A 12060-nucleotide genomic window follows, 5' to 3' on the forward strand; every position below is an offset into this window, starting at 1 on the left:
AGTCATAGAATTATCATTTCTCAATGGAGTTATTTGTAGACAGCTTATAGAAGACTGTGGAGCACAAGCCCTCATGAACATTTTCCCACCCTTCAGTGAAAGAGAACTATCAGGCATTGAAAGAGGCTGAACTAAGAGAATTCTCTTGGCTGCATATGCTTTGTAGATGCACAACTCAGAGGTATGATAGCAGATATGTGCTCAAGTGTGGTCTTGATAATGTACAGTTTGATACAGTAAGATTATGGTTTGATACAGTAAGCAGTTGAAAATATTGATTAAGTCATTGAGTTTTAATAATATATTATTTTATATTTCTGTTTTATAGGGTTTGCCTGATCCAATTAATAGTGCTTTTCATCTAACGTACAATATGGTTCTTAATCTCTTAAGAGTTGAAGAAATTAATCCAGAGTATATGTTGGAGCGATCTTTTTATCAGTTCCAAAATTATGCTTCAATACCCCAGTTTTATGATAGTAAGTGTTACTTAAAATAACTCTAGTTAATTTTAAATTATTATCATCATTATTAAAGGTCATTTGATAAGAGGAGGACGAGGAGGAAGAAGTTTTAAGGAAATATAGTTCATTTCTCATGTTGTAATGTTTTCCCATGAATTGTTCTCTAATTAAAATTCCTATCGGGGGTGGGGTAATATTCTATTGCAGAACTGTTGTGCAATCAGTGTTATCCAATATTACTTAGGTAAAATTGGATTAAAGATTATTTAGTTTTAAACAATCCAGTTTCCAAATTATTTTTAAAGAAATATTGTATAAATCAAAACATTTCAGATGAATCTACTTTGAGTAAGAATTATATTAGTGATATTTATGATGATATTCACAAAATTCTTCAGGATATTGGTAGTAAATTGCACTTGGATGTCTTCTAATGAAATGGCAGATGATTGTGGCCATTATACTTCATATTTGGTATATAGGAAATTAGATGGACACCTTATCCATGAGTTACTCCACAATTTCAAGATTGGTGAATGGTTCCTGGAAGATATTATGACCAGATCGAGAATGGTGAAAAAGCTGCATTTTTTTTGAGTGATCCTGACATTGTATGATTATCCCTATATGATTAAAAACAGCCCCTGCAATACTGTTTTTTTGTGCAAATCTAATTCAAATTACTTTTTTAGCCAATGGCTTGAGGAAACAATTTGGAAGTTTTGGTGAAATTAATAAAGTTATTTCTTGTGTAAAAAAAGATCTTTGTAAAAGCCTCTGCAAGCATAGGTATTATTTACAGAGGTATTCAACCAGGCCGCCCTCTTCTACTATTTTGACAAGGTGAGAAACATGATTACTTGCAGCATTGTTTGATTCTTTGGTCAATTCATAGCATCAAAAAATTGCTGCTATAAAAAATGTTGCTACTTTGGATATTGTGGATGCAGCAGCTATTGACATTGCTAAGATAATTCTTTGGTTAAAAAATATCTGCTTTCTTGGTTACCTAATTTTATAGGTAATCAACTTTAATATCAAGTTATATTTTATAATATAACTTGAATCACATGGACTTTCTTTGATATTGTGTATGTGGGGGAGGGGCAGAGAATAAGAAATAAATTTAATAATGATTTTTTATTATCAATAACTAACATCCATATGATCATATCAACTTTGACATAATCATTTGGATGTTAGTTTTTGATGATATAAAGTTGAATGTGGATGTTTAATGACAATGTTGTGTACAAAATTTTATATTTTTAAAAAGAACTCATGATATCATATTTTAAGGAAAATAGATGACTTTTTTAATGTAAATAAGGAGGAACTTTCATTTCAAATAGAGAATTTGAAGGCTTGGATTTTTAAGTTTAGCCTAGTTATTTCCATCAAAATGGAAATAGGGTTTTCTCTTTTGATGTTGGAAGATAAATACACAGATTTAAAATGGACCACAATGAAAAGTATATTGTTTACTCTAACAAAGTTATTCCACATAAAATGATACTTATTCTAAAACTTTCCATTTAACGGTTTGTTACTTTTAAATCCTGAAATACCAAGGAATTGAATTAATAAATAAATGTATAATAATAAATGTAAAAATCTTATTGCATATAATAGTAGCATATATTTTACTGAATATTGTGCACCTATTTTTTTATGCATGCTCTCTGATTTCTGTTTATTGTCCACATAAAGATGCTGTGGCTATTCTGCCAAAATTTCCTGTACCATCATATTTGGGTTATTACTTGGATTGCTGCTGATTCCTGATTTACAAACAAACAAAATATAATACTCCCATAGTTATCCAATTAGGGGTATTATATTTTGTTTGTTGTTTCATTCCCTTCTTTCATTTCCTTTCTGACATTGTTTAATCTCATGTTTGTTTTTACAATACCATTATTGACTTAAACACAAGAGGCATACATCAAGTCCTATGATTACTTTTTGCAGTTCTTAAATACTATGTATTTTATTTCTCTTGTGTGATTAGGTTAACCGAACGCAATATTCGAGATGCCATTTTTCTGCTTTTACTCACTTTTATCTTCTCCAACAAAGTTGAGTCTTTTTAACACTACTTTCTAAGTCATTTATTTCTCCCCTATGCTGCCTCATTTGTTTAATTGCTGACTTCCCCATCACTAGGGGCTAGGTTTACTTTTATTTTCTCCCCCCCCCCAACACACACTCGGGGTTACTTTAACAGTTATAAATATGCTGGGAACTATCAGCTAACCACAGCCTTGATACATTCGTAGGCGCCTCCGTAGCCAGGTTGGCAGGAGCAGCAGTGTGTAGCACACACTTCTTGATTAGACCAGGATTCGAGCCCATGACTACCAAATACGGAAAGGTCAGGAAATGACCACCACATATCCACAGAGCAATATGGCCTTAGTTGCTAATGCTCCTAAAAACCAAATAACAAACAACAAACAATACATTCGCTTCCCTTCACCCATATCACCATCTCCTGCCGGGCACCACAGTAAGTTGTTATATTTTGTCTATATCCTTTTGTCTTTATATTACATTTCCTTCGTTAAAATTCACATAGGGCTGTTTGCTATTTTTTCGATTTTACTTCAATTGAAATTAATTGATATTAATTTTATCTTAATTTTGTTTTTTACCTTTATTTTTAATTATATTTGATTAGTTTCTATTTCTGCGTGCTACATATATGTCATAACAGACACAAAGGCCTTACTTCTTTCTGTATTCCCTTTGGTTTTGGCTGCTAGCCCTTGATGATGTAGTTAAAAATCTTAGGATTTATAGTATTAAGTGCCATTTGTACATGTTAATTTAATTTTATTTATTCTGCTTTTATTTTTCAGACACTATAATTTTTTTCCATTATAACTACACCTGACAGGTCAGCTCCCCCTACTCATACTACTATCTAATCTTTGTATCTATAATTCATTATGGTTGCTTGGTAATTCTGCTATCACTAGCAGTGCCCCGGGTCCATAAACCAGCTCAACATATTAATTTTTCATTCATTTTTAGTCATTATAATTTTTCATTACAACTTATTATTATTAATTATAGTGTGTGTGTGTGTGTGTGTGTGTGTGTGTGTGTGTGTGTGTGTGTGTGTGTGTGTGTGTGTGTGTGTGTGTGTGTGTGTGTGTGTGTGTGTGTGTGTGACTGGGTATACATATATGTATGAACACTGGGTTTTCTGAAAAGAAAATTCAAATTTTATGTGTAAAACAAATCAACTTTATTCTTATATATACATAAATATAAACTAATAACTTTATTTATCATCAATTTACTATATATAGAACGAATAATTTGACTAGTTCCAGAGAGTCCATTTTGTGGACCCCTGGAACTGGTCTACGGAACCTAAGGGGTATGCAGACCCCAGTATGGAAAAACTTGCTTTAGAGGAAAATTGAATTGGGGATGAAACAAAAGACATATGTATAATTCTATTGTTTCAGTCCATCCCCAGCAGTGGATCTTTCTGTGCAAGCTGCTCTGGTACTAACATGCCAAAGAAAGTGCAAATGGGTTCCAATATCCTTGACTTTGTTCTCACGATGGATTCAAACTGCATCCAAAACTTGATAATGCAGGAAGAAGTAGTGGGCAGTGACTGCAATATTATGAAATGGATAGTATCTAAACAGATACTACTGTGAAAGCAAAAGGGGAAGGCTTCAATTTCGTGTTGGGGGGGGGGTGATAGTGGGTTGAGGTATTTCTTGGGCTGTATTAACTGGCGAGAGAGATATATGCTGTTGGATATGTTTGTTACCTTGCATGTTCAAAGGATTTATCCCTTTGAGCTTAAAGATGAATTGAACAAAAGGAAAAAAAAGCCCTGAATACCCACAAATTATTGTGGTATACTGGAATTACTAGCAAAAGAGCTAAAAGTGAGACAGGAGTGCTTTTTTTGTACATAAACACAAGAAGAGATGAATCAAATAGGTCCCTTACTTGATTGAAGTTGAAATCCTAACTTGCAGCAATTTTTGGTGAGATCATCATTAAATTACAAAGAGATATACCTGTACTGGATATATGCTAATACCTGTCAAATCCACAAAGGCACAAAAGACATGATGGACAATTATAAAGATCATCAAGTCTGTTAAGGATATTAGCATTAGTAGAGGCATATGATGCAAGAAAGCAAGCTTATGCAGTATCAGCGAAAAAAAAAAAAAAAACACTCCCATTTCACCCATCCGTTCATTCGAAATACCTGTTCAGCTGAGCCTTAAATTTATTTAGGATATCAACTTCCACAACAAAATATGGAAGTCTTTTCCACCAATCAAACACCCAGTGGCTAAAGGCAAACTTGTGCACATCTATCCTACAACTGTCTTTCCTCAATTTGAATTTATGCCCTCTCAGGTGATTATTCTGAGCAAGAGGAAGAATCCCATCAGCATTGAGCATGCTCAAGCCATTCAAGGCTTTATACACCTCTATCAGATGACCTTGCTGGTGCCTAGTCTCCACACACTGTAATTTGCAAAACTTGTCTTTCTTCATAAGAGCAACCCTTTGTTCCATTCACTAATCTTGTTGCCCTTCTCTGTGCTCGTTCCAACAGCTCTACATCCTTCTTAAAATGAGGCTTCCAGACCTGTATACAGTACCCAAGGTGTGGCCTGACCATTGCCTTTTACGAGGGAATAATCACCTCCTTATCCCTGCTAGAAAAATTCCTGTATATCATTGACAAGACACCATGAGCTACTCTTGCAGCCCATCTGCACTGCTCAGAAAACTTCATAGCTGCCTGCACAATTACCCCCAGGTCCTTTTCATTCTCTGCCACTGTCAGTGTAGTACCACAGAGTTGATACGTTACTCTTGGGTTACTGTTTCCCATATGTAGTACTTTACGTTTGTCAATGTTAAACTTAATTTGCCACCTCTCAGCCCATCTGCTCAACCTTTCCAGATCTGTTGCAGCAGCAGCAGCATATTGTCAGTAGTGTCCTTAACAACCATGTCAACATTTGTATCGTCTTCAAACTTGGACATTAAGCTTGATATACCATCATCAATATCATTTATAAATACAGAAAACAACAATGGAGCCAGAACTGAGGGACTCCACTAATAACATTAGTCCACGATGAGCAGTGTCCATTGATTACCACTCTCTGTCTTCTCCCCCACAACCATCCCTTTATCCATAGCCGCAATTTGCCTCCAATGCTACACTGCTCCAATTTGTGCAGCAGACTTCCATGTGCAACAGTATCAAAAGCCTTTCTAAGATCCAAATATATAATATCAAAGTTATTCCCTGCATCCAGTTCCTTTGTGACCACATCATAGTATCCAATCAAATTGGTCAGGCAAGACCTTCCCTTAACAAAACCATGCTGTGTCCAAGCTGTAACTGAAGTTTTGTCTAGATGATCCTGCAGTGCTTCTTTTACCAGTGCCTCCATTAAATTTCCTGGAACAGAAGTTAAACTAACAGGTCTAACAGTTAAACTATCACAGCAAAGGATGGAAGTCTGTTCCACCAGCCAACTACCTGCTAGCTAAATGCAAACTTCAGCATATCTATCCTTCATCTGTCTTTCCTCAAAATGAATTTATGCCCTCTCAGGTGATTATTCTGAGCAAGAGGAAGAATCCCATCAGCATTGAGCATGCTCAAACCATTCAAGGCTTTATACACCTCAATCAGATCACCTCGCAAGTGCCTAGTCTTCAGACACTGTAATTTGCAAAACTTAAGCCTTTATCCATAAGAGCAACCCTTTGTTCCATTCACTAATCCTTGTTGCCCTTCTCTGTACTCATTTCAACAGCTCTACATCCTTCTTAAAATGAGGCCTCCAGACCTGTATACAGTACTCAAGGTGTGGCCTGACCATTGCCTTATACAAGTGGATAATCACCTCCTTATCCCTGCTAGAAATATTCCTGTATATCATTGACAAGACCGTCTGCACTGCTCAGAAAACTTCATAACTGCCTGCACAATTACCCCAGGTCCTTTTTGTTCTCTACCACTGTCAGTGTAGTACTAGAGTCAGTGTACTACCACTGTCAGTGTAGTGCCAGAGCAAACTTTAAGGGAACACCTGGGTGGCCTCCACGTGGCGGAGTACGTAAACAACAGGTCCCATCTGGGGCCTGGCGGCTAACAAGCCAGAAGAACAAGGGGCACAACACATGACCCACACATTATTAAACCTCTGGCCTTGACAGTGTACTGTCCTCGATACAAAGAACATACGTGGAGATGGGGTAAAACCCTGGTGCCGTTAGACCCAAAAAAAATACTCTGTACTCTCTCAGTGTAGTACCACAGAGTTGATACATTATTCTGGGATTACTGCTTCAAAGTTATTCCCTGCATCCAGTTCCTTTGTGAGCACATCATAGTATCAAATCAAATTGGTCAGGCAGGACTTCCCCTTAACAAAACCATGTTGTCCGAGCTATAACCAAATTCTTGTCTAGATGATCCTGCAGTGCTTCTTTTACCAGTGTCTCCATTAAATTTCCTGGAACAGAAATTAAACTAAGTCTATAATTACTTGTGTCGCCATTTTATCTCCTTTGTGAACTGGGATCACATTTGCACATCTCCAGTCCATGGTTACATCCCCTGAGTCCAGGGAAGCTCTCATAATAATGGCTAAGGGTTTGGTTACTGTCTTTGCCGTCTCCTTTAATATAACTGGATAGATTCCATCCACCGGTGGAATTACTTGTTAAGTAATTCTGCCCGGTCTCTTACTCTTAATATCATTAGTGCCAACGTGTACAACAATATCACCTTTTGTGCCCTTAAAAGATGATATCCGCTCTACAGCCTCAACAACCTTTGCCCCTGGCAGACATACCCTGGTCCTGTTCCACCTATCCATTTTATATGTCATGTTCCCCGTTTCCCTGACAATAGAGTCACCAACAACTACTATTCCTGTGGGACCAGCATATTCTTCGTTGGGGGTTGCTGCTGTGTTGCGTGATGATCAAGTGCAAGCTCTGGCGTTGATGTGGGCAGCTGAGAGCTTGGTGGGCCCCTCAATTTAGATCATTCGAGGGCATCCACCCTGTCCTTCAAGCTCTCATATAGGCCCATAACAACACTGAGTTGTCACCTGATTTCCTTACACCACGCGTGCACACACAAAGACATCCCCCATGGCAATATCAAATCCCGTACCCGATTGCTCCACAAACATCAAGCAAGCAGTGCATTTTAAAAGGCTGTGATTCAGAGGGCAACTGTCCTTCCTCAGTTCTCCTCTGAGCCACAGCACTCCCATTAGCTTTAGCCTTTTGCTTTGCTGCTCTGGTCTGAGTCATGATTTCGATTTAATTTCCATAAAATTTCAATTTCAGTACAAAATTATAACCCTAAACTTGTATCCCAACACAGTTATAACGCTATATATATATTTCAGTATCAAATATTATCTACAAGTTCTGTATCAAGTTATGTATTAATTAATTATGTTATGTTTGTATTCTAAGTCGTTATATGTATTTAGTTAAAAGTACAATTTAATTAACAATGAAGTTTAACAAGATTAATAGATTTTACTGATTAATTGCTGACAATGTACTGTACTGTACTGTACTGTACTGTACAAAATTATAACCCTAGATTATAGTACTGTACTGTACTGTACTGTACTGTGCTGTGCTGTGCTGTACTGTACTGTACTGTACTGTACTGTACTGTAATTCGGGATATATCGTATCGTATAACAATGGCGGCAAGTTACGAACGGTACATCTACGGACAATTAAGTATTAATTAACTTCCAAAATCTCACTGTCTCAATTCAGAGTAAACCAAGGATCTTGACTAGCTCTATAAGCTACTTATAGAAAATAATTTAATATAACAATTGGTCAATGAAGTGGCTGAATATGGCTAAAACACTTCTCGTTCACCAGAACTGCAAAACTTGTAACACGTGGATTGGATACCTTTACCGACACTAAGTAATAACCTACAAAATCTCTAAGTTAAACTTTAAACTAAGTATCGTAACTAGGAATATAAAACCACTCTAGAAAATAAGTTAATATGCCAATTTAAGCTAATAAAACAGAAAAAACTTCTATTTCCAGGAGCAGTAAAAACTTTGCTTGCACAAGGCTACTCTCGTTCCCAGTCATATAATACAGTTAAGGATATATACAGGACTACCTAGATAGGAATGGTATCCTAAATGAATCACAGCGTATGGTTATGAAGGGAAATTCTTGCTTGATCAATTCAGTCCAGTTTATATAACAGCCTTTCATGAGAAAGGGTATTAAAAGCAACACTGAATTGAAGATAAATAATGGCAAAGTTGTACCTTGCATCCGAGCATATTAAACCTCTTCATAAAACTTAACTGATGATTGGGTGGTTTGATCAGAACCAGGTCATTTTGCTTTAAGAGTGGCTTAGATTGGTTGCACAAATGGTTAGAAAAATGGAAACTGCATTTTATTGCTTATAAATATAAGGTTTTTTCACCTGGAGGACAAAAATCGAGGAGTTACTTAAAAGCTGGGAGTGGGATGTGGAGGTAAAAGTTGCCCAAAAAGTGACTTGGGTTATGATTCAGTGAAATTCATGAAATTTTTCAATCAGTTTAAACAATTGGCTCATGGCAGGCACATGGTGTCTTTTCTATGATATCTTCACAAGTAGAGAAAGGAGATCATTGTCCCTGTATTATTAACAATAATGCGATTGCATTTCGAATATTATGTTCAGGTCTGGAGGCCACAATTAAAGAAAGATATTGAACTTCTAGAAAGGGTTCAGAGAAGGGCAACCAGATTGGTGTAGGGTGCTATTGATGCTCACATGTTGAACATCTTAAAAGAATGCAGACTTCAGAGCTTGGCAATTAGACATTGTAGTGGGGACCTCATTGAATTATACAAAGGCTCTGAAAGGAATGTTAGAAACTGTGGTTTGTATATTTTAATTTGTAGAGCAGAAACTGGCACAATTACAGAACCTTGGGGAGTATCAGAAAGCTTGATCTCATGAAGTTTACTTTTGGGCAGCATGTTGTAGATCATTGAAACAATTTGCCTGCCATATTGTTCAAGGCAGATTGTTTGGAAATCAGAAGTGGAATTGGATATCCCATTTTAGCAATTGAAAAATTATCTCTAAAAAAAAAGGAGAAAAGTTTTCTCCTTTTTTTATCATATTTCTATGATAAAAAATTTTTTAGATACCTTCTTTTTTTTTTTTTTTTTTTTTGTTCTTTTTGGGAAATGCAGAACAAGTTAGTTTCCTTGCATCAGATAGCCATTATACTAATACTAAATCATAATGTCATTGAAGGTAAAGAAATAGATGTTTTGCTGTTTTAGTTCTCTCAGTTTTGTAATGCTGGAAGCTGTTATAAAGGAGGAAAGAACTGGCATATAGTGGTCTTTGGTTAGTGAACTGACATCTGCACAAGGAAGCTTGAAATATAACAAATAATTACAAATTATGCTTTTATTTATTTAACAGTTCCTCATAGCAATGCTGATTGTGAAAAAATTCAGCCATGTGAGGAAAACAAAAACTAAGTTCACACCTGCTCTTTTTAGGGAAGTTTGGAAAAGCTCTTGACAGCTAATTCTAAACAGCAAAGCCATTTTTATATTTAGAGATTTGACTCATTATTGACCTTTCTTAAATTAGTCATAATCCATTGATGTTTAACACAATCCAAACTGAAATCTACAAATAAAAATCCTAGGTAAGGTAATGCTTGAAAGCATACTGTACCAGTAAACAATCCTGTGATTCTATTTTAATATAAAATGCACATGTTAAGACTAATTTTTTTTTCTAGAGAAATGGGGACTTTTTATAACCTCCTCCTTTTCCTGAAATATTCCTCTTTCTCCTACCATTTTAAAAATGAAAAGCTGCTTCTGTTCTCTGTTAGCTTTAGTCAAAGAAGTCTCCTATTTACTTTAAAAGTTGGCATTTAATATATATTAATTTTTAAGAAATTTATCCTTCATCTTATGAATGATCATCATTTTAATTAAAACATTGGATATTTTACTTTGAAATTATTAATTTCTGTAAATTTTATTAGAACTGAAGAAGCTGCAGGAAGACTATGACTCCATTATTATTCCTCGTGAATCTGAAGTAGCAGCTTATGATAAGATCAGACAACAGATGGATGCTCTTGAGAAAGAATTCCAGTCTTTTTTAGTGAAGCCACAATATTCTGTTCCATTTCTACAGCCTGGAAGAATGATTCGGGTAAATTATTTTGGGCATTATTAATAGTCACTTTGCAATGACTTTAGATTGTCAATGACTAATATAAAATTTAATTAAAATTTATTATGAAACTAAAATTACTGTAACACAGAGTGAAAACGGATACAAAAATAGATTTTGAAGTTTAATAATGGGAAATATACATATATTAGATTAGGTACATACAAACAAAAAGCTTTCGGTTGTTTTGTCAACCTTCCTCAGTTAAACTGACAGTTAAGAATGGAGCATGAGGGCGTATACTGCCAATCTTGTACGTGAAGTGTGTGATTAATTGGTGGATGTTGAAGCCTGTGGCTGTGATGCATGCGGACGTTGCCAGCGTTTGTCAATAGTCACGATTGCTGTTTCGATGATAGGGTGGACTTGACATCCACTGTTCCTGTTGACTGAGGTATTGGAGCATTTGATGTTCAACGATTCCAACCAGGCGCATCGGCGATAGTGGCGGGACTTCACGACATCGCGATGTGGGTCACTGCCGTGGTGGGTTGCCCAAACATGTTCGGCAATAGCTGAGTGCTCTACATCCGCTAAGCAGATTGCTCTTTTGTGTTCACCCTCATGCTCCATTCTTAACTGTCAGTTTAATTGAATAAGGTTGACAAAACAACTGAAAGCTTTTTGTTTGTATGTATCTAATCTAATATATGTATATTTCCCATTATTAAACTTGTCAAAATCTATTTTTGTATCCGTTTTCGCTCTGTGTTACAGTAATTTTAGTTTCATAATGAATCCAGAGCACACATGCCTCTTTAATCATAAAATTTATTATATTTATCATAGTATAATATCAATAAGAAAAAAGATGCTTCATATATTCAATATGTACATTCAATATGCATGTTGTAATGTTCTTGTATGGTGATGAGGTAAGTAACAAACAAACATACTTAGGGTCTCTTGCAAGTTGCTCCCTTCATAGTAGTCCTCTTGAGCACACAACGATTTATGGAAGTTTTTTTAGTGTATAGAACAACGTCTGTCACATGTACATTTTCTAGCAACGTTGGAAGAATGTGTTCATACTCTAGGAACTGTTATTGCCAATGTGTAGTCTATAAATATCCTTGTGTGCCTTGTGTGAACACATTCTTCATTGATAGATTATCCCCTAAAGAATTTCTGTGCTAATTAACACTGGACCAAATACGGGGATGCGGAAAGGTCAGGGAATGACCACCGCATATCAAGGAGCAATATGGCCTTAGTTGCTAATGCTCCTAAAAACCAAATAACAACAACAATTAACACTGAAGTCTTTCTTATCCATTAAGTACAGTATTTTTCAGATTTTCTGTAAGA

General features: G+C 35.8%; 1 protein-coding gene across 2 annotated transcripts in view; it reads left to right on the top strand.

The window, feature by feature from the left end:
- The window catches only part of Mtr4 (exosome RNA helicase Mtr4), a 499068-nt gene that overhangs the window by 317424 nt on the left and 169584 nt on the right, over positions 1–12060 (top strand). For both annotated transcript variants that reach the window (XM_090371841.1, XM_090371842.1), the window contains exons 15-16: positions 329–479; positions 10559–10731. In XM_090371841.1, coding sequence (XP_090227967.1) covers positions 329–479; positions 10559–10731 — 324 coding nt within the window. The remainder of the gene's footprint in view (positions 1–328; positions 480–10558; positions 10732–12060) is intronic.

The sequence above is a fragment of the Mastigoproctus giganteus genome, chromosome 4 (assembly GCF_048544385.1).
Source record: "Mastigoproctus giganteus isolate SK-2022 chromosome 4, ASM4854438v1, whole genome shotgun sequence".
In the NCBI taxonomy this organism is placed as follows: Eukaryota; Metazoa; Arthropoda; class Arachnida; order Uropygi; family Thelyphonidae; genus Mastigoproctus; species Mastigoproctus giganteus.